Genomic DNA, 27,944 nt, shown 5'->3' with positions numbered 1-27,944 from the left:
ACGGCCGCTGCGCGGCGACTTTTACTTACACTACCCTCTTCTTGATGGCGCGTTACCCAACGCTTTACCGCTTGTTGTTTATTGTGTTATTTGTGTGAATGTGTGAGTGACAGCGGTGAGTGCAAGCTATAAAGTTTTGCGAACTATGACTGCAATTATGAACGCGACCGTACGTATAACTTCGTAAGAATTTTCTTTCAACTCCTAACCGTTGAGGAGTTGTACCTTCCATCATCAGCTCATTCACATGGGATGATGACTATCAGACGCAAACAGATCTATGAAATTGTCAAAAACGTAATTGCCTGTAAATTTGAGGTTTGCCCTTTATTTCCCTGGAATACCATCATCAGATCCTGACTAGGTAACAACGGGACCAACTTGAAAGTATACTCTACCGAACAAAAAAAGAATCACGTAAATCGGTCCATAAATCCTGTTTATAAATCCTGTTTTTTTTTTCTTTTGAGACGATGATTTTGTCTCGCTTTACTTTTTCTATATAGATTCGTATGTATACTAATATTATAAAGAGGAACAATCTATTTTTTTAAATGTTTGTTTGTTTACACATGTAATCGATAAACTCCGAAACTATTGAATCGATTTCAAACATTCACCATTAGAAAGCTACATCATACCTGAGTAACACAGGCTATATTTAATTCCAGTTGTAACAAGATTTCAGCCTGTGGAAGAAAAAGCCCTGTCGAGATCATTAAAAAACGCTATATATAACCGAATTACACGTGGGCGAAGCCGCGGGCGGAAAGCTAGTACATACATAAATAAAGTCACGTCTTTATCCCTTGCGAGGTGGGCAGAGCCAGCTATTTTAAGAAGACTGAAAGGCCACATTCAGCTGTATGGCGTTATTGAGATTCAAATTGTGACAGGTTTCTAGCCCATCGTTTACAAGAAGAATCCTAAGTTAATTAGCCTATCCCTCAGTCGCTTTTACGACATCCATGGAAAAGAGATTGGAGTGATCCTTTTCTGAAATACCAGTAATCACATGGCACAAAATCACTTAACACACCAACCAAATCTGAAATTTTCATGAAATGTTATAGTGTGGAGCACGAAAAAGGAAATAAGGCGAAGCCGCGGGCTATAGTTAAGATATATAATAGAAGCCGATACATCCAGGTTTCATCCATGATCCAATTTCGACAATCGATAACCGCATGGCCGACTTCAATATGTATCACGGTAAAGGCTTTTTCTACACTTTATTAAATATTATTTTACTTCTAGATCTGTTATGTTAATAATGATTACGTTAAAAGTTTACGTTTAGCTGTTTTATGTAAAACAGAATAATTTAAAAAATATTTTTTTTGTGTTTTCCTGTTTGGCAGATCCAATATGGGTTAATGGGATCAAAATGGTTGATAAGTGATCAGACGACATGGAGGTTTGAAAGTTCAATTATAATTCAACGCGTTAAATAATTTAATTTGGACGTATGGTGCCGGCAGAATAATTCTACTCCATATCTTCCCGTGGGTAGGTATCGTAAAAGGCGTTTGAGGGATTACGCGGAAGGTGGGCAGTAGAGCTTCCTACGCTGATATGACAACATAGTCCAGAATCAATTCACACTGCGGTCACCAACCTGCCTGCCCAGCGTGGTGACTTTGGGTAAAATCCCCCCAGTTCTGGGGAAGCCTTAGTCCACTAGCGGACTTTTATGGGTTGTTAAGGTAAATTTAATATGATAAAAATAAAAGTCTAAGATTTTTGTTCCATAACCCATACCCGAAACTACTGAATACATTTTAGTAACATGAAATACAAAGGAACGGTTAATACGCATGTCTGTCAAGAAGGATTATGGAAATTTTCACGTGAGCAAAGCTCCAAACAAAAGATTGTATTTAATATTAATGTAAGAGTAACAGTGTAAAGTAAGCCTTAATATCACCTGTCCTATTTGTGGGAAGGGCTACGATTATAAGCGAAGGGTATATTGGAGAAATAATCCTACCGGAAACAAGTGAAAGCCTACTAGATATCAACCTAGTTATGAGATTGGGTAGGGTTTTGGATCAATAATTCATTTACGGTTGCGTAAAATATTATTCCTATGCGAGAATTTTAAAGTGCTGTGATCATTTAAGTAAGTTTAAACATTGAACCATACAATGCGAGAATTTTAGAGTGTTGTGATCATTTATGCTAAACATTGAACCATACAAAAAACGTAGCTAGAATAAAAATAATAGTAAAAGTACAAAATCTTTCCTTTCTTTTAAATGCAATTTCTTCCAGGCTACACCATTGGCTTGGGAAATATTTCGGTTTTCTTTGATTTAACTTTTGAAATATAGTTTTTTTAATATTAATAAATTAACACAATTTATATAACCTTACAATTTGACAATCAGAAATAAAAAAACTTTTGGAATGAGTATTAAATGAATTGAAGTAGAAACGAATTCAAGCTTAAATACGAACTTAGTTTCGTTGCGAATTTCCCAAGTCCACGAAGACAACAAATAAAATTCCGAGCAACACCATTTTCCTCTGACCTACTGCACAAGGTCACGAATTTTAAAAAGTAAACAATTAACTTTCGCTGTCACAATATTCGCCCCAAACATTAAACAGCCTTTGTGTTTACATACAACAAGGTCTAAACACGCCACAGCGACGCTAAGCGATCAATACCACGCCGCTTATGATTAATTAATCCAAATTTTCACATAATTAAACCTCAGGCACGTTAAACTTCATAAATCTTGCCGTGAATGCGTCCACGAATTGAGGTCGGAAGTACAAAGGATGAGTTGCGCAATCAACGAAACGGAATCCAGAAATTAATCTATTGAGGTCAAAGAAAATAGGATTCTTTCAGATCAGTTGCAGCTGGCGTCTGCTAGCGTCATCTATTGACGAGACACGCAATTATTTATGAGATATGTTGAGTGTGAGACGGCCCTTTTATGGGAGTTTCTCCCATTTATGTAAGCGGCCGTACGCGGCTTATCTCTCGCGATAATTATAGCTTTTATATACAAACATATGTATATATAATCACGTATATATCCCTTCCGGGGTAGACAGAACCAACAGTTTTGGATAGACTGATAGGCCACGTTCAGCTGTTTGGCTTTATGATAGAATCGAGAGGTTGCTAGCCCATCGCCTAAGAGGATAATCCCAAATTTATAAGCATTTTCCTTAGTCGCCTTTTACGACATCCATGGGAAAGAGTGGTCCAATTCTTTTTTTATTGGTGCCTTGAACCACATGACACACGGCACCTTTTATATAGTAACTCGTTATTATCGTTAGGTTTTTTTCTGGATCTTCAGATACCTACATACCTAATCTCATCGGTTCAGTAGTATTTGCATGAAAAAGTAACAAAGTGTGAGTATGTATGTATAGATGACACATACATACTCACAATCATATTTATAATATTCGATATAAGATAGGATTGCTATGTTTATTGTTTACTCCATGTAGCCAAAACGTTTTGGCATACATAGACACACTATACAGTATACATGCTTGTCATACTCGTAACAAAACAATCGCGGCCACCCTAGCGGCGTTTACAAAAACAAATTCTCCTTATCTTACCGAAGGATCCACGGACAGTGTAATCTAACTTGTGTATCACATAGTGCCTAGTACATTGAGACAAATGTATAGAATTGACATGTAGATATGTTTATGACATCAGAATATAGACTTAACTCTTTTCTGTGGAGGCAGGCAGAGGTAACACCTTTCATTTGCCACGATCAGGTCACGATCGATCATTGCGTAGCATACTTATGCTTCTACTCATTTAGAATTCTTTTCATGGTAACTTGTAAGTTACTCGTTATCAGACCTTTTGCCAGAACGTACTCGATTCGATCATGTTAGCCTGTTCACACCCTTCTTGTATATTAACTAAGTCAACCTGCCCTCATTCGTCCTCTCACATGACCTAACTATTACATTCCTTTTACTATATATGTCACTATATCCTTACATCAAAGCCTTTTCCTTATACGTGTAGCTAGTGAACAATTTATAATCCTGAGTCAGGTATATTTTGAAATTAAAGTTTCTTGCTATTGTCTGCATCTTTTTGGCTATAGTCCCGGTTGCATCCCCACTCTGGAGAGGAGCTCGGGGGTAAGCCCTTGACCATGAATCCTGAATTGGGTGAGTCAGGTTTTTACACGAAGCGATTTCCGTCTGACCTCCGTAAATTTTTGCTGGGGAACCTTACCCGTATTGTATCATATGATTACACATCCAGTTGCCTGAATGTGCAGGTTTCCTCACGATGTTTTCCTTCACGGGCAGACTTTGGAACTAAAGTTTATATCTCTATGAATATCCATCAAAAAAGTCAATGTTTCGCATTTACAATATAAAAAGGAAAAAAAATTGACGTTCGTGATGTTGAACAGTTGTTGCATACACAATGATGTGCATGCGAGGGTCTCCACTAGGTTGTTAATAAACTTTTGAAAAGGGGTGTGTTTTTCTTTTCTCGAAATCTGTGATAAGATAATTTATTGTAATGGAAGAAATGAAGTGCATGTTAGAAAATAAAAGATATGTCATACAAACACAGACTTAAGCCAAGCTTAGCTGTAATACTTTGTGATGGCATTGAGTTTCAGAGAAGATTCGATTGATTGCTATAATCATCAATCAAATCAAAGTTTATGCCATGCCTTAATTGACTTTTATATTTCTGCCCTGGAAGTAACACAAGAGAGATATTTCACATTTTGTGAACATATATATCAACGGAAAACAAATTGTCAAAAATCGGTCAACTCATATATTTTACCAAAAAATCGGATAAAGAATATTCAGTCAAGGTTTTACTTACAAAAACTGTCATCCAAGCGAAATGGTAAGTCATCTCTAAAGTGCCGTACTCAATGCTTTCACCACAATTTGGCTCGCTATCGCCTTGGCTCTGTTCAGATTTATGGCTACGAGTCTTTCTCTGATATTGTTTACTCTCGTAATGGTCAGTTTTATAGCAGACTGTCGGTCGCATTTATTTTGTTTGGATGCTGGATTATACCGATTTAATGATATTACCTAATCGAGTATAACTGACGTATTGTTCCGGTTATTTTTATCGATATTGCACAAGTGACCACTGAGAGATTTAATAAGGCCGACTGTGAGTTGGAATTAACATTAAGGCACATCATTAGTGATTGACTTATTGTATACTAAAACTACTTAGTCTTTAACTTAATCTATTTGGGTAATATTATAATGACAATGAAAGATTTCCAAAACATTTGAATGTCGTCAAATTTTAAGCGACATTTGGTCATAGCGAATTGTGAATTATCATTTTCTAGCTATTGTCTTGAATTTTTTTCCTTTTTATGCCTAAGATGTAGACGATCAAAGCCCAGTCTTACCTATTATGTGCGACAAATGTCCCGCCCCAATCTCACATAAAGGCGAAACAAGTTTTCAAACAGATTACGAGTATTAACGAAATATAATCAATCCTAATTCTACTAAGTGACCCAATTTGTCACCGACGAAGTATCACATAAAATGGATTAGAACAATGAAGATCAATGCGTCCTGTTTCCGAGTAATTAGACGCGGACGAATTGAGAGCGACAACTTCTTATTATATATAAGAGGGGATCGTAATATAATGGTAAAACAGATTTATTTATAATTCATGAGATATTAGTTCTCTATTATTGAAAATGAAACTCATTATTTATAGAAGAGTAAGTATTTTACATTTCTCAATCTCATATTGGACCCATGGTATATGCATATGAAAAATACCTATGTAGATAAATATCCAAGACCCTGGCCAATCAAAGAAATATCGTTTCTCATCATGCCCTGTCCGGGATTCGAACCTGACACCTCCGTTGTCACAAATAAGTGTACTACCGCTCCGCCACAGAAACCGAAGAGCATATTTCCTACAGCACTCTCTTAAGCTTATAAATGCTATATTGAATGTTGCAACTTGTCCTGAATTTCCCACGTGAGTGAAAAATATTATTTGAATTTAAGCCCACAATTCCTCATAATTTAGCAAATTAAAGTGCCATATCAAGTTATTTAACTACCTCATAGTAACCATTGCTCCGTTATTTATACAAAAGGTAGTTTTACAGAAAATTTTAGAATCCACAGTAGCCATTCCTCTCTAATTCGAGTTTACAGGTAGCCATTATTACACTGCTTCAGTCCGATATTCCTTATTCTAGCTACCAATTACCAGCGAAGTCAGAAGCATGCACTATCGAGTGGCGTGTTACTAATTTGCTTAGTAATTGACCTTTGCTTGTTCGTTGTTACATATAAAATCACACCTCTTTCTGGGACGAGTAGGCAGAGACTACATCTTTCTACAATCCCTTCATTCTTCTTTCGCTTCATCTACATTCATCATTCCCAAGGTGCAAGGTCGGATGACCTAACCCTAGGCCAGGACGTTCCGATTCAAGACACAATGATTTAGACCTTCCCCTTCTAATGTTCCAAATCTCACTCTCCATATATATGCTTAGTCAATTAGACATTCCCTTTTCCATTCCTGTCACTACATCTTCTAACATTAGTAAGTACACATCAGTACACTGTTTCAGTCCAATATTCCTTATTCTAACCACCAATTACCAGTCAAGTTAGAAGCATGCACTATCGAATGGCGTGTTACTAATATGCTTGGTAATTGACCTTTGTTCGAACGACGTACTGTAATTCCTATCGCTAGGTCACCTATTTTAGAAGTCACATTGAGAATTCGACCGCATTGATAGAGATTTTTAATAAGTTATGAATTCTCGGCTTGGCTGTTAAAACTTAGTTCTAATGGGCGGGCAAACTTTTTGGCAATCTGAATATTTTATTCTGTTTTATAAAGTACAGAAATCCGTAAAAATGAAAAGTAATATTTATCATTTGATTTCCAATCAAAATTTTAACCTCAACTATTTATCCGTACCTACTTGATTCGCAAATATCTAAATTCATGAAAATATATAAATGTGTCCCTTTGGGACCACGTTAATGTCGTGTATTTAAAACTTGCAACAGACAAAAATACATGTGGTCCCAATTATGTAATTCTGAGCTATAGTTATTCAAGAGAAAGGTTTACAAGCTTGGGATTCCTCTTTAAGGCAATGGGCAGCTATTATCACTATATTACAATGCCACCATAAAGCCACCCGTGGCTTAAGAGTCTCATAACTCTGTCTACCCCTAAGGAATAACGTGATATATAAAATCAACTTAGCGCCTACTTGTTTCCAATTACGCTGGCTGCTAACCAAAACAGTTATTACATACATAGTATACTCTAAACATACATGATAATAAAATACAAGGCCGCAGGCCGATGTTATTGTAGTATTGAATTTCCCAAAATGGCGCCGGGAGTGGGGTGGAACAACGCATGAATGAGGAAGAGTTGCAAACATTATTTCATAACAGCAAATTTGACATATTTTTTTCAAACTCATACATCGTAAAGAAGATGGTAATTGTAAAAAGCGAATTCAGCTAACTTTTTACATATTCGAAAGTACTTAAATCAAGACCTCTCTAGCAATATATCTAAATAATAATAATAATAATATAATAATAAAATAATTTATTTCAGATTTTGCATCCATATTATGTTAGTACAAATTAATTTTAACTTATTCTAGGGTTAGTAACAATTCATTTTAATTGAATATTATATAATTAAGTAACACAATTGGCTTCCAATGATATTCCTGTACTATAGACATTGGTAGCTAGTAGCAGGAGCAAGAAGCTGTATCCAGCGGCAAAACAATGGTGAGTCCCATCGGTCAGCCAACACGCTCAGGACGGTGTTCGCCGCGCCGCGCACTCGCGCCCGCAACGACGCGCACCGCTTTCTAATGATTGTGTAGAAGCAATCGGTGCGCGCCTCAGCGAACATAGATGACGCGCTGCAGAAACGCGGCAGACCGAACAGCATCCTGAACGCGTTATTGTACTGAACGCGCAGTGCGCCATATGCCCGCTGCGTGAAGTCGACCCACAGGCCGCACGTGTAGAACGACTGACAGTATGCTTTAAAAAGTGTTAGTTTGGCTTGTTTGCTACAGCGTGCAAATCTGTGAATCAACATATTACAGCGAACAGATAACGCTCTACGCTCTCTCTCAATATCAACCGTATCCGACAAGCTTTCAGTAACCCAATGACCCAGATATTTGAATTTTTCCACTCTCTTCAACTGAGTACCTCCTAACGTAACACAAGCCACACTGCGCTGACTCCTCGCGGCCCCAGCTCCAAAAACCATGTACTCGCTTTTAAGCGAGTTATATCTGAGCCCGTGTGCCACTGCATACTCTTCACACATGTGCAAAAGCTTCTTCAAGGCACCCATCGATGGACTCAGCAGCACCATGTCATCAGCGTAGCTGATGTTACAATTTAAGAATGTCATTCTTAATTTGTAGTTACTTTGAAAAAACTGATGACGTAATTATTAACTTTACAAAAGAAAGAAAATATTTTTCTGCATTACCATACCATATAAATTAATATTTATCATTTTGTAAAAAAACTATGAACAAGTTGATATATTTCTTACCTATCAAAATACTAAATAAGGAATGTTCAAAGGCATAATATGTGTTCTACTAGTTCAAAGTTTCTAATTAGAAATATTGCTTGTATGTACCTAATATCATGAAATAAACGAACAGACAAACAAAAACTAAAGGACAAGTATTTATTGAATCCTTTTACCTTAATAGAATAATGAAAGGTATAATTAATGTTTTTATAACAAAAACCAGCACTAAAATGTGCTAAATAAAAAAAAATACTACTGTCCAGGGTTTATTACTTATCAATAAAAATAATTATCATTATTTTTGCACCATATGATAGCAAACATTTCTGATAATTTATAAATTATTTTCGTCGCCAAAATGTCCACTTTATTTTAATTAAGTAGATGTTTTATTAATTAGGTTTTATTTAACAATAATCTGTATACAATTTTTCATCAGCCGCTTTGTTTCCAAGCAAATTTAACATGATCACGATTATCACTAACGCTATTATCCTGGTTTGCCCGCGCGGAAACTCGGCTAATCACGTGAGTGGACGCCGTGACGTCACATCTCATTATACTGCTGGAAATGTCAATGCGGTCAGAAAGCAAATCATAAATAGAATTATATTTTTAGTTACATTTTTATATTTAGATGCGTAAATGTTGTTTAAAAGAGAAATTCTATAAGTGATAAGTTATACTTAATGAAAAGTAGTCCAAAATTATTTCAACTTGATGTTAAATCTAAACTTGTGAAACTTTCATACGCAATTAATCATAGTTTTATTTAGATAAGTGAATAAGGGAAAATTCTTTCCAATTTATCGTTAAATATAACGGACGGAGAAATCAAATACCTATCACTACATTTATATTACGGAGTAAAGTTTTCGAATTTTATCTGTCAATACATGCTAATCTCTTAAAATTTTGGGTAGATTTTGTTCCTGTTTGAAATGTCGGAAAATGAGTTTTCTAAGGGAGGTTTGATCCATAAATGCTACCCGTACAAAGCCAGGGCATATTGCTAGTGTTCTTAAAAAGATAAGTGTCTACCGACATTAACTAAACCACCACCAAAGTCCTAAACCAACACTTGACCGACACAATGAGTTGTTAGAAATAGTCAGTATTATTTCTAAGCCTGCTCACACTTAGCTTTCCAAACAAGAAATAACTACAAAATACGAACGCAGTAACTCGATACAGCAATGTGTAAGTGCCCTATGAAGGTCGCTCCCTACCCGTTTTAGTGCCCACCCAAATATAATATTTGTTTTTCCCCTTCCAATGCTTTCTAAGTGCTTTCGCTGGCAGAGCTTACTGCGCACGTTTTGTTTAATCTCGACTTTTTTTGCCGATGGAAAAAGGAAAACATGTTTGGCAAGTTTGGATGTATTGTTTTGATATGAAAGATCTTGTTCTATTTAATCTATACTTCCAAATTCAAATTTTTGTTTGCATAATAAGAGTACAATGAGGTCTTAAATTTATATACTTTTTATAGTCTTAATTTATAGGTATAACTTTTAAATACATATGTACTTATTATACGTACTCAACTTTACTTGTAGTTAAAGCATACTTTTATTTTTTTCGCATCTTATGGTCTAATAGTCATGTCTATATCTCTTGCGGGATAGACAGAGGCAACGTTCAGCTGTATGGCTTTATGATGAATTTGATATCCAAATTGTGATAGGTTGCTAGCCCATCGCCTACAAGAAGAATGCTAAGTTTATAAGCCTATTCCTTAGTCACCTTTTACGACATCCATGATAAAAAACCACACGACACGTAGCTATACCGAAACCTAAAAAAATAATAGGTTTATCATGGTAAAAAGATGTTCTTTTCAACATTATGATTAGTTCCGAAGATAAGTCAGTAAAAAAATAAAAGATATACTATGCAGATATACATAGTATAGCTTTATCATTACTATACCGACACAAAAATGTTCTAATCCTACAAGAAAAATGGGCCACTTAAATGTCTTTTCCATTCTTTACAAAATGACACAATCTGAATGAAAGTAGCCGATTATCAGCTCCGCGTCACTCTGATTGGCACCCTCGCCCCTCGATACAGTATCTACTATCTCTTTTTGTCTCAAAGCATGTGAATGAGTGTAAAAAAGAAAGGCAACGGAATAAGAGATAAAAGTCATGACGGAGGAGTCTTAACTACATTTTTATGTAATCTCAAAGAGATAAATGCTTCAAGGCGCTTTTTGAGGGATTGCGGGGTCAAAATTATGGGATTCTTTTATTCTTATGGTTTTAAAGCAACATTTTTTTCTGAGATCCTTTGTTGGAATCTTAGGCACGCTACGAACAATTGTCCTGAATTTTCCTATAATAAAATGCGTTTGATAGCCCAGTGGTTAAGGCTTTGTTTAATGACCAGCAGTTTTAAATGTGCAGAAATCATGATTTATTTTTTTAAGAACTTGTTTCCAGTTTTGTTAACATAGAGTTGGGTTTAAATTGTAAGATATTCGATCAAAAAAAATTTTTATCTGTTACAGCGTTTCAAAGGCACGGTACTACCTAAGAACCCTATTTGTAGTGGCTGTAAGGTCGTAACCTAAACTACATACATAGGCTCATATTGGAAGCTGATTAGTCTGACGCCAGAATTCACACCTCTTTTATAAATAACGTACAAACGTACTTTGATCAAATACGCCCTGGTAAAAAAGGTCAAATTATTATAAATTTGACAAGATATCAATATATAAATAATATATTATCAATCTATCATATAAAACTTTCCAAGCATTACATTTACGATAAGGCCGTCTTTTGTATCGATTTAACTCCTTGCTGCAATAAATACATACATACAATCATACCCATCAGCTTACAAACATAATACCCTAGTTTATTAGCCTATCCCTTAGTCGCCTTATACGATAACCCATGCAATATTGCAATCTGCAATAATTACTTTATTGGAGATTGCGATATTGTATGGGATTTCATATAAGGCAACTAACAACGTCTTTTCGAGACTGTAGGATCCATCTATCCCATAAAGGATAAATACGTAATAATATGTATGTATGTGTAATGTGTGTTAACTCATGTGAGTACTTACTTACTCCAAGCTTTTATTATAACGCTCATAATATTTGAGTAAGCTGTGCTTACATTACGTAGTTCTAGACTTAGGTCCCGCGGGGGATCATGTCGTAAATCATTATACCTACGTAGATACACTAGCTAAGGAGCTTAGCAGAATCAGGACGTCGGCTGGACTCACCACGACCCTTCTCGACTTATACAGAAAATACGAGAACGCTTTGTAAATGTTAATTGTTTGTGTTTGAAAATAATTTCTTTTATTTTCATTTTATCCCACTTTATGTCACTTTATAACAGGAGTAAAATAAAACCCGTATTATTAGATCAAAATAATAAAAAGTCACTTTGACGTTTACAAAACTTTATTTTCAATGCATTTTTATTCGTGACTAGCGGACCCGACAGACTTCGTTCTGTCAAAAAAATTTGTAATATTACAGTTTTTTGTTCATATCTATTAGACCTACATTGCTTAGACAACAGTGAACTTTATACATTAGCAATAAAGCTCAAATTGACTGAACGTATTATTTAGAAAACGTTTGTATGGGAAATAGAAAAATGCTGTTTTGAGGATTTTCCCGGCAATTATTCGAATTTTTCTCACCTTTTAAACCTTCCCTAGACCTCCACAAATAATTCAAGACTAAGATAAGATAAATCCGTTCAGCCGTTCTTGAGTTTTAGCGAGACTAACGAACAGAAATGCATTTTTATATATATAGATTATGATGTGTTAAATTTTTGTAACAAAGAGTACCTACAATTGCAAAAACATAGAAGTTATTTCTTTCAACCAATTATTCTCAAATACAAAGATAAATCATCCTACTCTTCTACAAAGCCTCGTATAATCAAAGACAATATTTTTAAAGTTGTTCCAACAATTTTCAGATTACTGCAAATTATTTTTTCGACTGATTTCTAAACTGAAAAAGTCTCTAAATTTTATAATTATTTAATGCAATAAAGTATTGTTTACTAAAAAAAAACTCTTTCTCCCACAGTGTTATCAGCACAAAGAGAGCTTGGCAAAGGCTCGCCCACTAATGAGTCGGCGACAGTGGCCCCGGCGGGGTCCGTGGACAACGCTATCAGGCCCGGGGTACCCGCAGTCGACCCCCCGCGCTCGACCCCCAGGTCCGGACCCTACTTCGACTTGGTGGCTTCGAAGAACGTCACGGCGTTATTGGGGAAAACGGCGTATCTTAATTGCAGAGTAAAGAATTTAGGAAACAAAACGGTAAGTGACTTTGTTTTGGTTTCATTATCTTTCCGGGTATATTGTCGAGGTAAATGAGTGGAAGGGCTTATGTACTTGGAATTTTTCTTCAAGGATAACTACATACATACATAAAGTCACGTTTACATCCCTTGCGGGGTAGACAGACCCCAAAGAATCCCAAGTATATAAGACTATCCCTTAGTCGCCTTTTACGACATCCATGCGAAATAAATGGAGTGATCCTATTGTTTTTTTTATTGGTGCCGGGAACCACACGGCATTCATTCATTCTTTCCGTTTATATTGTAGAGGTTAATGAAAGGAAAGGCTTATATATAATGGCGTATACTTGAATTTTTTCTTGAAGGATAACTACCAGCATTAATTTCAATCCTATAAATTTAGTAAGAGGCCATTGGGTTTATCAACCTCATTACAAATACACTCGTTATTAAAGCGTGCATTATTTATTTTGTGATTCATTGTTCATTTATTTATTTTAACTTATTTATAAAAACAATGTTGATACAATGGGTGGGCTTAATGCTTAATGCATTATATAACAGTCATCCTTTGAGAGCAGAGAAATAAAGAAGTTAATTATGTTTGTTGTGGAATATTTCTGCATACTTTAAAAATCATCTGTCTAAATGCCAACACGTCTGTTAGCATCAGAAGATGTCTTACGCTTTTGGGATTGTCAGGTCATAACACATCGATCGCCTCTTTGGAATACTCACACATGATACATACATAAAGTTACGTCTATATCCTTGCGGGGTAGACAGAGCCAACAGTCTTGAAAAGACTGATAGGCCACATTCAGCTGTTAAGCATAATGATAGAATTGAGATTCAAATAGTGACAAGTTAATAGCTCACTCGCTCATGATATAGGCAAAAAACAAACCTCTTTAAAAATAATTTTGTAGAATTGATCTCACTTTCGTAAAACACACGACATTCAAGCGAAATTACAATGGAAATGTCACTCTATATCACCGAGCCAACTGCAAACACTCAGTTTCATAACACAAATATACGGGTGAAGTCGAGAGCACACGCTAGCGTCCTTATTTCAACGTCCAATTTACATACGGGTGTGCCACAACCACGCTTAAAATGAAACGTAACAATAGCACAATGCAACTTTAAAGTCCCCATTGTGAGCTCAACTTTATAAATAAAAGTCTCATTAGACGACGCCACATCTTCTACATAAATAAGGCTAACGAGATATCTCTATTTCTTTCATTTGCGACTGCTCTGAAAGAGATGGTATAAATGTTCTGCCCAGTAATTAGTGTAACCGTATCGTGGTGAAAACGTCGACTAACGAGAAGGGAGAGGGTTTGTTGGTGTTGCAAAATAAATTTTGTAATATTTTTAAACAAGATTCATTATTTTATTAATATGATCCTTTTTGAGTCTATCTGCTTCATCATGTTTCACTGTTAACATGATGAGGCAACCAGTTTACTGAATGTGCAGATCTCTAAGTATGGATATGGATGATATATCCTGTAGTGTAGTAGGTAACTAAGGTTTTTATACGTTTTTGCAAAATTTCTTCTTGTCTGATTTCAAGGAAATCACACAGAGCACACTTTGTGTAATATCCTTTCTTACCTACTTACTTTTTTTTAACCTGGGCGACCTTCGTCTTCTCGGCACGGTACGAAAAGCCGGACGGGTTATGTGGGGCTGGAACCAACCTACTTCAAGATAATCCTCGTAGGTCGATAGATATTTGAGCCTGTATAAAAGTGTAATATAATTATACCTAGGAAATTTAACTCATAATCGAGTTTGTATGTAAAGCCAACCGCATATCAAATTACGCGTACTCTGCATTGAACTCTATGGCGCAGTAATAGAGATGAGTTCACAGTGAATTTGGAAAAGTTCACGTGCGGTTGACTGTACTAGTATATGGAGCAGAAACTTGATTATAAGTTGACGCCTTCATCAAACCGCTATCTATATTCTTGGTCGATAAATCAAATGTGGTAACAAATTAGTTAGTTAAACATAATTATTAATTGAGATTAATTGGGTTTTTATATTAAGATATAATTACTATCTCAAACAAATTCCTGAAAGTAACCTACTGTGTTCTTATACTTTTTGACAACATATTCTTCTACAATTTTTCTGATAAGTAAGTCAAAACTATATCCCTTGCGGGATAAACAGAGCCAACAGTCTCGAAAAGACTGACAGGCCACGACCAGCTGCTTGGCATTATGATAGAATTGAGATTAAAATAGTGAAAGGTTGCTAGCCCATCACCTAAAATAAGTATCCGAAGCCTATCTCTTAGTCGCTCTTTACAACACCCATTGGAAAGAGATGGAGTAGTACTATTATTTTTCTATTGGTGCTGGGAACCACACGGCTCCAAAAAAGGAACACTATGGTATTTATATCCCTAGAGGTTGAAATAACAAAATCACAGCATAAAGCAAATGAAATCTTTGCCATGGAATTTAAAATTATTAAGTATCCCTCAGATGCCCTTTAAAGTAGAATCCGAGGCTTGAAAAAAAAATAGCTGACAATGAAACAAGGTCGCACAAAATGGAAAGGAATGTGTTGATCAGCGAATGAAGGCCTGAGGGTGTATCTGAGAATTCTTAAATATGTGAGAAAGCTGTAAGGCTCTGGAATGGTCTTCCTGAAATGATTAGGAGAGCTCCTAGTCACTCTGCGTTCAAACATGCTGTAGATGGGTTTTTCCTTCGGCTGATAAATAATGGGTCATCCCTAATTCGATATTTTATGTATGTATATATTTTATGTATATTGTATGTATTAATGCATTTTTTTGTAATGTGTGTGTTTTGCAGTGTGCATGTGCACTTTATCGTACCACCAACTTAAAGTTTTTCTGTTTAGTCAGCAAGTTGACTGGTAGAGAATGCCAAACGGCATTAAGTCCGCCTTTTGTACTTTTTTTTGTGTAATAAAATTTTAAATAAATAAACAAAGAAAGAAATCATAAAAGTTTGAAAAACTAATACCATAATGAGGTATATAAATACAAATTGGGAATAAAAAATATACCAAGGTTGAATTATTAACAACACAATTTTCATTTCGAGATGAAAACTTAATCAAAGTCGTGATAACTCAGACGCCTGCGACCGACAATCTTGTTTCACAACAAACGTTGCTAATTTAATTTCGCTATTAAATTTATTGATATAATTTCAATCAAAAGTTCTCTTGGCCTTGACAATTGTAACGATTTATGAAGGTACCGTTCTGATTCAACTGCTAAGTGGAAATCAAAGCTTTGGATGAAACTTTGAACGGGCTAAGTTTATAATAAGAAATTTCTATCAGAAAATATGACACCAGAATGTGGGGAATACATTAACCTTTTCATCCAGTTCATTCCGTTCGTTAATTTATACTGAATTAAGGCATGTTAAAAGAAATGTATGGAATCAAGGCTTAGAATTGTAGTTACTGGCACCAATGGAAAAAAAGAATAAAACCACTCTATCTCTTTTCCATAGATGTCGTAAGAGGTCACTAAGAGATAGGATTATAAACTTGGTATTCTTCTTTTTGGCGATGGACTAGCAACCTGTCACTATTTGAATCTCAATTCTATCATTCCGCCAAACTGCTGAACGTGAACCTATCGGTCTTTACAAGACTGTTGGCTCAGTCTACATCGCAAAGGATATGTATGTATGAGTCAAGTCGCAAGGGAGCGCTATCAGAGAGCAAACCCGAGAGCAGCACACTTCTGTATTCTGTGTATTTTTCCTCTCCATTCATTGTACTACATCTTATCTTGATATTTGGTATTTGCATACTATTGTTCTTAAAGATAAGCAATCAAACTCACCTAGGTAGGTATTGTAGTAAACTGCATACGTAATATAATATAGGTACTTACTTATTATTCTGTCATTAGTCCCGGTAAGCCTTGACCTCTCTGAAGTCCACGCCTATGACGAGGTATGATTCTGGATTTGATATGACGGAAGTCAGGTTTTTACACAAAGTGGCTTAAAACCTATGTTCAGGCGCTCCAGATACTAATACAATTTCTTATATATTTAACACATTTTCTTTTATCAACTGCATATTTTAACGAATCATTAACAGTATCATTCCCAGGTGAAGAACATTAAATATTTAATATTTAGTAAAGAATATAATATTAAGGAAGTTTACTGCTCGGAGCGAATAGAAATTACGTTCTACCATAACTTTAAGACTCCAAGCAGTTTGAAATTGTTGCATACCTCTTCTTGCAGTTTATGATAAATGTTGAAGATAACTTTGTTGTATTTAAAGTACTCCGTAGTGCTTCATGGAGATATTACGTATTTCTGTTGGAATCACTGGTATAAAACACCTGGTATTATTTAAGTATCTAGGTATTATGTATCTATTGTGTATATTAATGCTTCCTTGAGAAATGTTATTAAGCCACCCAGCGAGAAGTAGTTTTAAAGTTGTACAGCTATGTTGACTAGTGTGTGTTTAGCGTTGCCGAATTATCGATAGTTTAACTATCGATAGATGATCTCAATTGATATTGTAGATGTTCTACAATATCAATAGACCTATTGCGTTAGTTGAGTTAAGAGCGTTGAGTAAAATCAACTGTGTTGTAAGGGACTTAAAATTAAAAAACAAAAACATCCAATTTATCGATTCGCCAAAAAGATTTTGTACTTTATAGCAATTTTATATCATCAAGTTACACAATTTTTTGTCTTATATTTATAAACCTGATTGCACTCTCTACCGCAATGCTTCGTGACCCGGGTTCCGCCATACAATTTTTATAAAATAATATTTACTCAGTCTTCGGCATCCCTCAGCATAAAATCGGTTTGCACATCATCTTTCGCGACGTCTAACCATAAGTTCATTATATTTTTCTCTGTTTATTAAAACTAAAAATACAAAGGTTACATCTAGACTGACTGCAACTAGCGTACAATAAAACATGAATTATGCAAATATCGCGGAATGTTCTTACTTAGCATTGCTGGATGGCTTCATGCCATTTTCACACTTACAATTGAAACTTGTAAATGTTAATTATAGTTTTAGCTCGCGTGTTTACCGCTTTGTTAGCAAGAATATGGCTGAGTATTTATTTTCTTTTGTACTATCTTCATGGTGTTTAGAAATGCATTATGCAGCTAGTAATATAAAATAACATAAAAAATAAATGATTTTATATTACTAGCTGTTCCGACGAACGTGGTTTGTCATATAAATAATTTTTAAGTAATTTCTAGTTAAAAAAAGTTAATGGTCACTAATGGGTATGAAAAATAGATGTTGGCTGATTTTCAGACCTAATCAATAAGCTCACAAAATTTCATGACAATCGGTTAAGCCGTTTCGGAGGAGTACGGGAACGAACATACACCCGTCTGACCTCCGCAACCATTACATCACTTAGTAAAAACACCTAATGTGATCTGATATATAGTACATACATACATATACCCACATCTTCATCCCTTACGGGGTAGACAGAGCCAACAGTATCACAAAGACTGAATTCAGCTGTATGGCTTAAACAGACTGCTAGGATCCAAAGTTTATATTTCCTCAAGTCGACTTTTACGACATTCATAGGCCGGAGATAGTAGTCCTAACTTAAAAGTAAACTTATAAGTACAAACCACATGACACTGATCTTAAGTGTTTTCATTTTATTCTTGCTTCCTTGAAAAGATTTGTAGAATAAATATTCGAAAAGCAAAAAAAAAAAAACACGAGCTTACTGAAAGTACGAAACACGCTTGACCCAAATTGAAATAAACGAAATAATCGGAGCTTTCAGTTCCCCATTAAAATATGGACATTATTCTCTGAAAACTTTACTCAAATCGTTTTGAGCAGATTGTAAAAACACTATCGCCGAGTCATAGGTAGGAAACGTGCCAAGACAAACAGAAGATAGTCTGAGCAAACACTAAACTCATTTCCCGAGCTAAGTTTCAGAAGTAATTTTTAGAATACGACTTGGCAGTGTTTTAGATTTCACTGGGAATTCTTTTGGAGAGGCACTTCGATTATGATCGAAGGAGAGGGAAGGTTTTGCTAAGTGTCTTTAGATTATTGCAAGCTATTTTGTAAGAACATATTTGTTATTTGTTTTATTTTTATAGATATCATGAATACCAAGACTACTGAAAGATTTAAAAGTCTCGTTAAGTCTTATTATCTTTCTACTCTATGTAATTGTGACGTATTTATTTTAGTGTATTTATAAATATTTTTTACAGATATATATTATGTTTGTGTTTTATATTCAGTCTAACCATTAATTATTTTTTGGTGTGCCAGTTTGATTTTCTTCCACCAAAGGTTGACTAGAAGAGATTGCATTAGCGATAAAACCGCCTTTGTACCATCTATCTGTTTTGTATGTTTTACTCTTATGATGAAAAAAAGACTTTATATATCTATCTATCTAGTACCACTGAAAAGTATCATCCTTGTTAAGGCTTATACGTAAAAAAATCTGAAAAGTAAATTTAATATTAAAATCCGAGCTTATATTCAAAATCACTTGAAATTCCAAAGGATGAGATAAACTGTGGCTTTAAATATACATATGGTCATATTTATGAAACGTGCCAGGACAAACTGTAGGTAGTCTGAGCAAACACTGAACTCATTTCCCGAGCTAACTTTCACAAGTAATTTTTCGACGTCGCTGCCGGAATACGAGAACTATTTTAGATTTCACGACGAATTCCATTGCCGAGGAATGGTTTTGACATGTACGTTTTGGTTTTTACTATCTTTTTTTGCGAAGTATGTAAGCCAAAATAGAGAATTGTCATGTTATAGTTTTTTTATATGCCGTGTAGTTCACGACATCAATGCGTCTATATACCTTGTGGGGTAGACAGCCAACAGTCTTGGAAATACTGATAGGCCACGTTCAGCTGTTTGGCTTACTCAAAGAATTGATATTCATATAAAGTGACAGGTTGCTAACCCGTCGCCTAAAAGAAGAATCCCAAGTTTATAAGCCTATCCCTTAGTCGCCCTTTACGACATCCATGGGAAAGAGATGGAGTGGTCCTATTCTTTTTCTTTTGGTGCCGGGAATCACACGGCACAAGAAGAATAGTATCTCGTACATCACTACATAGTATAAAACAAAGTCACTATTTTAGTCTGTTTGTCTGTATGCTTAAATCTTTAAAATTACGCAACGGATTTTGATGCGGTTTTTTGTAACAGGTAGAGTGATTCAAGAGGAAGGTTTTTATGTATAATAACATTTATAATTTTGCAACCGTGCGAAGCCGGGGCGGGTCGCTAGTATATATATATATACTGTTTCTTTTTCGCTATATGCCTAAAAACAAGGCGACTTTAAATTGACAAGTTAGATACGTCAATCAAATGCGATCAATCATCAAGTCTCACATCATCATCAACATCTGTCTCCACTGCTTTAATTCGGTGCCTTCCAACTTTTCGTTATCCTTTCAAAAGTAACATTAAACATATTGTTTCAGTTGCAGAACATGCAAGTGTCTTGGGTGCGACACAGGGATATTCACCTGCTAACAGTTGGTCGGTACACCTATACGAGTGACCAGAGATTTAGAGCTATACATCTACCACATTCTGACGATTGGACCCTTCAGGTGAGTACTTAAAGTTTTTAACATACATACATATATACATATAATCACGTCTATTTCCCTTGCGGGGTAGACAGAGCCTACAGTTTTGTAAAGACTGATAGGCCACGTTCATCTATTCGGCTTTAAGATGGGATTGAGATTCAAATAGTGACAGGTTGCTAGCCCATCGCCTGAAAGGAGTATCCCAAGTTTAAAAGCCTATCCCTTAGTCGCCTTTTACGACATCCATGGGAAAGAGATGGAGTGGTCCTATTCTTTTTTGTATTGGTGCCGGGAACCACACGGCACAAAGTATAGTTTTTAAGACCGCCATTAGTTCAAAAGAGTAAAGTTTACCTCTTAAGATAGCTAGCTATCTCCGATTATTCATTTCTGATCGTCAGAGATAAATTAGGATAACTGTTAGAAACTTGTCTGACATGCCAGCGATACTGTAATGTGACCAAATCCGTGTCATTTACATACGAACATACATAGGCACGTCAATACCTCTTACGGGATAGACAGTCCCAACAGTCTTGAAATTACTGACATGTCAAGAAAGAAGAACGCCATTAGCCTACATTCAGCTGTCGAAATTCAAATAGTGACAGGTTGCTAGCCCATAATCTACCTACATGAGATATCCCAAGTTATAAGACTATCCCTCAGTCGCCTTTTACGACATCCATGGAAGAGATATAGTTCTATTCTTAAGTGCCGGAAACCACACGACACCGTATCATTTTCAGACAAAAAGGTCCTTTGAAAATTTATTTTGACGTAGACAAACGCTGTAGAGGCACATTAGTCAGTTTACATTAGGAGTTAAAAAATTACTAAACTTATAACTAGAAAATAGAAATATTTATTGGTGAAGAACTAAATTTATAAACTGTACGGTCCTTGCGTGGCAAAATTAATAGTTATGTTGCCTATGCCAGAAATTTTTCGGATATTTCTAACAAGACATTATTTTTCTTTCATTATTTTCGTATCAATTTCTCAAACCAGAACTTTTATTACACCAGCGCTGTCTCCATAAGGTTCCTTTTACTCGTACATTCAGCAGCTAACGAGTTGTAAATGTACTTTTTGAAAAAAGAAAAAAAAAAACAAATTAAAACTTATTACCTTAATATAAATATAGATTCTAAAAAACAGACTAAACTTTGTCGAGTAATAACTGTCATTAAATATATTGCAAATGAAGTACAGCGTAAAATATTTATTTACAGAGACTTTGAGAAATGAGAATCTTCTAAATCTTATTTGACTAATACACGTTCTGTTATAAAAGCCGCTTGTTACTACTCTAGCCTTAATGAATATCATCCTATGAATGATGTGAAGAAATTTCGAAACGCTTCACAATTTTAATATAAAAATATTATGTCTACCAGACCGTTAAATTGAATTGCAATAATTTGAGTCTTGTCTCGAAATATTTTACGAATAATGTAATGTAACTAGATAATGTCAGTGGCATTGCCCGTTTCAATCTGATTTATATCAGTAAAATTATTTTTTGTTAGAGTATAAATTGTTATCTATCTATATATAATCTAATTATATCTACTACCGCTACCAAAGCGCATGTGTAGAAGAAGCGGTGGAACAAACTACACTGCAGCATTTTCACCGGGCGTCAATTAAAAAATATCTCTTAAATCTAAATCATGGACATATGCACATTATCTCCATTAAAAATATGAATGAGTATAAAAGTAATGTCTTCAATACGAATATTACGTCAAATATTTTTTATTTTCTGTGTCTGTTTGTAATATCTATCTATAATGCACAGAAATTTACACATAAGAAACAGTACACACCCAAGAAACATATTACATTCCAAATTTCAGCTGTCTCCGCCCAGTAAATTTGCCTGTACATTGTCATTACATCACTCAGTAACGTAAGAGTTTTAAATATATTGATTGATTGATGATAACTTTCTCTTTCAGATAAAATACCCACAACATAGAGACTCGGGGATTTACGAATGTCAAATATCGTCTACCCCTCACATGAGCCATTTTATTCATTTGAATGTCGTTGGTAAGTACCCTTTTAAGTAATTCAGTCAGATAAGTACTTTCTGAATTCACTTTAATATTTCATTTAAATGACGAAAATGGATACAAAAAACATAATTACAGATTAAACAAATCTTAAGCGGCTCTAACCAGCTCAATGCAATTAGATCTTAATAAAATAATAATAAATAAATACGGGACAGACTACACCGATTGAGTTAGCCTTGGAGAAAGTTCGAGACTTGTGTTACGAGACTCAAAAATACTATATTTTATAATAAATACTTACATAGGTATCCAAGACCCAGAAAAATCTGAGAAAATTGGTTTCTCATAATGGCTGGGTTTCCGAACCCGGGATCTCTGGTGTTACAGGCAAGCACACAACCGCAACGCCACAGAGGCCTAGAATAATTAAACAAAAAATATAAATTTAGTAATATCCACGTTACCGCAAGGCATTATTACATAAAATCGCTTAAAACAAAAAAAAATACCCTTATTACTTTAATCGGCTTCTATAAACAAATAACTCTTGCCGCCAAAAAGTTTCCGTTACTACGTATTATCTCAACACAACTAAAATCAATTCCTTTCCCTCGCAATCTGCAGGAGGCAGTTGTTTGCGCTCTTGTTTTTCTTTGACCCCATAACTTGCGTGCGTGCCTTTAATACAGCACACTTAATTAACCGGCTCTCTCAAACATGACAAGTAAACAATACGAGACGAAGTTTTGCGACGCTCACCTCAAACACAAACATTGACGGGTGAAGCGTAAACCTCTTGACGCATTGAACGACACAATGCGACGCGATTAACGCATTGAACGACACAATGCGACGCGTTTAACGCATTGAACGACACAATGCGACGCGTTTAACGCATTGAACGGCATAATGCGACGCGATTAACGCATTGAACGGCACAATGCGACGCAATTAAATGTTCCCGCAAGAATTTCGGGACATGCTTTGATTGATTGATTTTTACAAACGAACGTACTAAAATTTAAATTGTGTTGAAAATATTATGTGGAATATTTTGTTATAATCTATGCTCACGAAAAACATAATATCGCCTCTGGGGTAATCTGCGTACTGTTTTAGAAAAATATTCATTTTCGTTATTGAAAAACAAATTTATCAATTACAGCAAGAAAAATATATCGTAAAAATTCCAAAAAATAATAAACTCGTCATTTATTACTATGTTTCAAACAGAATATTTAATATCGAGCAATAAAACTCCAGCAGGGCGTTAATTTTTGAGAATCGTTTATATAAAAAAATTGATGCAAGATATTTTTTTATTGCTTCAAAAGTAAATCTTAATGAATTCAGAGAGCTGTCGGTTCGCGCGATTTTTATTACTTTTGATGAGCGCTTTTTTATTTTTTTTACGACGTAAATAATAAAAAGGTTCAATGACATTTTATCCAACACTATTATTTGGTCATTCATTAATATTTTGTAGTATCTATAATAAGTATTTTGCCATGTGATTTTATTTCAAAGTTAAGGACGTCCTTACAAAAGGATAGATTAAGAGAAGTATCCAAAACCGCTGAACTTGCATGAATGAATAAGCGAAAGAAGTATGCAAAGATCGGTCTACCCCTCTGGGAAAGAAGCGTGATTTTATGTATGTTTGTATTTCAAAGTTCTAGTTAAAAGGCATATTCATTTATTAGTTCCATTCTCGCATCTTTGGAGATGAGTCCGGATGTAACCACGATATACTTATACGAAGCGACCCTTAAAAAGACAATAAACGTTTATCTAATTTCAAGAATTCAAATAAACTGATTCACAACCTTCGCGTTGCATTATAAAGTGCGTTAAAATGTGGTCTTCGAGACTTCGAGAAAGTTCGCTTCGTTTACTTGAGTTACGTACTCAGATGTTTTTAGTCCATCAGTTTTTTTTTTTGTAGAACCAACGACGGAAATCATCGGTGGTCCCGACCTGTACATCGACCGGGGTAGTACCATAAACCTGACGTGTGTGGTACTATATTCTCCAGAGCCACCAGCGTATATATTTTGGAATCACAATGATGCGGTAAGTTTGCTTAAAATTATATTTAAAAAAATTAAACTCCCGGAGAAACTTTTTCATAGTGCAAGTATAGTGTTATACTACTCCTGTCAAATTTTTTTAATATTCATAAAGCGGGAGTGGTAACGTAACATTATATTAAGACCAACATTTTGTAATGGCGGCCATTTTAAACGTCAAACACATAGCTAAGAATACTCTCAGTTGATTCAGCTTTTACATTAAATGAAATCGGTTCATTTGTCGGTAGCTACGATGCTACAGACAGACAGACAGACACGTCAAACTTTTAACATTCCGTCGTTTTTGTGTCGGGTGTTTAAAAATTGCGCAACTACACGCATTTTGTAAGCGATGAGTTCATTTATTTTTATCAATAAAACGAATTATCAAATATATTATACAAAAACAAGAAAATTTAACATTTTTTGTTTGAAATATAATATGTCATCCAACATATTAAATTACTTTGCTATCAATTTTTGATTCCGAAACAAATAAATCAAATAAAAGATAAAATTTCGCTGTGGATTCGGATTTTCATTTCCTGATTCGAATACGAAGTCACGGGTAAACGTAAATGGAAACTTTCCATTTTACCCAGAACTCAGACAATCGAAATAGGTCAATTTCGTTTAAATTGTAAACAAAACAATCAGTTAGTTCCATCGTACTGATTGCGTTGTCGGAAAGAATAGTGGAATTCTGTTATTGTGGAACATTTGGCTGTGTGACTTTCATATTAAGTTTGAAAAAGTTAATAAATACAGTGAAAATACTGTACATTAAATTAATTAAGGATATTAAAAAATAAGAGAAAACTCAGTTGAAACAGTGACGAATAAATCTATTATTTAAAGGAAAAATAGTATGTTATGAATGATGCCAGAATAAAATTACATATAACAATTAAATATTTTTTCACATTTCTAACCTAACCCACGATTCAATGAAAATTTTGGGTTAGGAAAGTAAAAATCAGTATAAAAACAATTACAAAAAAAATTTGACTATCATTTTTCGCGCCGAGATTCGATCCCTAACAAACACGGAACTTCACATCTCTGAATCTCCTAACCTAAATCTAAATCCACAGATTATAAGCTACGACTCCCCCCGAGGGGGTGTCTCCGTGGTGACGGAGAAGGGGGAGACGACGACCTCGTTCCTCCTTATCCAGCAAGCCAGGCCTTCAGACTCTGGCACCTACCAGTGTAACCCGAGCAACGCACAGTCGAAAAGCGTTGTAGTACACGTGCTTAATGGTGAGTAGATTAATATATAAATATTTTATTTTATTTGTTAATCGATGCTTTTGCGGTGAGGGAAAACGTCGCGGGGAAACCTACATATCTAGGTTCCCCTGCAAAGGTTGCGGAGGCCAGATGGGAGGCGCTTCGTGTAAAAACCAGACTCATCCAATCTAGGATCCATGGTCTTTGTGCCAACCTTGGGTTCCACTCCAGAGAGTGTAACCGGGATTATAGACAGGAAGAAGAAGAAGAAAATATGGATCAGGTTGTCCTGCATAGGTATGCGGAGTTCAGTGGGGAGTTGCTTTGGTGTAAAAACCTTTCTTACCGAATCTAGGAATAGTCAAAAATCCTGGTTCCCGCATACCATTTTGCGGTTGGGCAATAATATATATAATACATAATATATATTCAGAATTATTTATTTTAGATATCGAATTTTGAATTTTAATCGCAGACTTGATAGGTTAACCTATCCTCTGTCCATAAGATATGCCAATAATTTATCGGAAGGATAACCTGGTAGGCAGTCGCTTAATAGGTTAATAATTGACAAAACTGAATCTCTCATTTCCATTACTAATACGTGTAATTGTGATGTCCAGAGCAGTTTTAATTTTGCCAAAGAAGCAAATTCTATTTTCCCTTTGTCAGGTGAGTACCCGGCAGCCATGCAGCGGGGCGGACAGGCCTTCGCCCCTACCTCACCGGCACACTGCATCATCTTAGCTATATCCATATTTATAACTCTCTCTTGACATATACCGTTCCTGAAAAACATGTAAATACAAACATTTTGACATATTCAACTATTTATAATAACATTTGACAAAAACGTTAAACTTAAACAAATGTCATTATGAGCAGCTGAAACATCGCTATTTATAGTGTGGGTTGTGTTATGTAAAATATAAATTTAAATCCCTGAGCAAGTAGCTACAACGCTTGTAACGTATAGAATTGTATATAGTGTACTATAAAGTATTAAAGGTGTTACTATTGGTTTTCGATCTTTTAACGTTAGCGAGTCACTGTTATGTTCCCTAGTCCCAATATTTTCGAATCGAAATCAGTGAATAACAATAGTATGGAATCCTAAATTAAGTCCCAAATTTTACTTCAAATACGTTTGAAAATAGAAAAAGTTTATATTGGCAAGGGCAATTTGGATTGTAATCATATTAAATATATTATTATTATATTGAAGAAAGACGATCCGTTGAGAGAAATATGAATATGTACACAGAAAATTATAAACAGCTGACAATACTACGTTAAAACACAAATGTTTAGAAATTAAAAAGGACTGTACATAATAATATAAAGATATACGAATCACTCTATCTAGACCTAGCTTAACAGTACTTAAATAAGTATGTAAATTGTATTTAAGTTTCTAGTAAATAAACTGTGGTTCTTAATACTGATGTAAATAAACTAAAGGGCATTATTATCAGGTTTCTTGGGACGTAATGGGACGTGAATAAATCACAGGCTAAAGAGACTAAAGGAAAATAAAGGCAAAGTGAAATAGGTGATGAAAACCTGAAGATAATACCCTCACTGTAATTAATACATAAAATACAGACTAGAAGGTCTATATAAGTATTAGAAAGATATAAATTTTACAGATTAGTTAGAAATGTTCTTATTTGAATACACGTGTTTGTACGTAAATGTTCTTCCCGGTATATTTCCAATTTAGATTAAATAAATATTTTCCGGATTTAAACTAAGTTTGTGTGTTGACATTCATAGACAAACGAGATCTATAGTCTTTTAAAATACCAGTAAAAGAAAATGCCAGGAAAAAGGTGTGATTTTATATATGTATGTATGTTAAATACCAGTCAAGTTTTGTTCATAAATGTGATTGTATTCTTAAAGAAATCTATTTGTAATGAAAATTGTGTTTTAATTCCCACACAAGTAGACCTATTATCTGATGCCACTTTTTATGAAAAGCCTTATAAATACCTAATAGACTTCTTAAATTTCTGTCCGTAGTTTCTGTGTCATACTTTATTTATTATAAAAAAATGGCTGGTGATAAGTCACCCGGTTTATTTGATTAT

The 27,944-nt window shown here is 35.0% G+C and overlaps 1 protein-coding gene across 1 annotated transcript in view; it reads left to right on the top strand.

Moving 5' to 3' along the window:
- The window catches only part of LOC106134554 (lachesin-like), a 39,864-nt gene extending 13,237 nt beyond the window's left edge, over positions 1-26,627 (top strand). Inside the window, exons 2-7 of the mRNA XM_060944776.1 lie at positions 12,666-12,901; positions 20,409-20,540; positions 22,487-22,580; positions 24,492-24,619; positions 25,713-25,881; positions 26,497-26,627. Of these exons, the coding sequence (XP_060800759.1) occupies positions 12,666-12,901; positions 20,409-20,540; positions 22,487-22,580; positions 24,492-24,619; positions 25,713-25,881; positions 26,497-26,627 (890 nt within the window). The remainder of the gene's footprint in view (positions 1-12,665; positions 12,902-20,408; positions 20,541-22,486; positions 22,581-24,491; positions 24,620-25,712; positions 25,882-26,496) is intronic.
- Positions 26,628-27,944: the final 1,317 nt, after the last annotated feature.

The sequence above is a fragment of the Amyelois transitella genome, chromosome 6, assembly GCF_032362555.1.
Source record: "Amyelois transitella isolate CPQ chromosome 6, ilAmyTran1.1, whole genome shotgun sequence".
Taxonomy (NCBI): domain Eukaryota; kingdom Metazoa; phylum Arthropoda; class Insecta; order Lepidoptera; family Pyralidae; genus Amyelois; species Amyelois transitella.
This window is presented reverse-complemented; position numbering and strand designations above follow the sequence as displayed.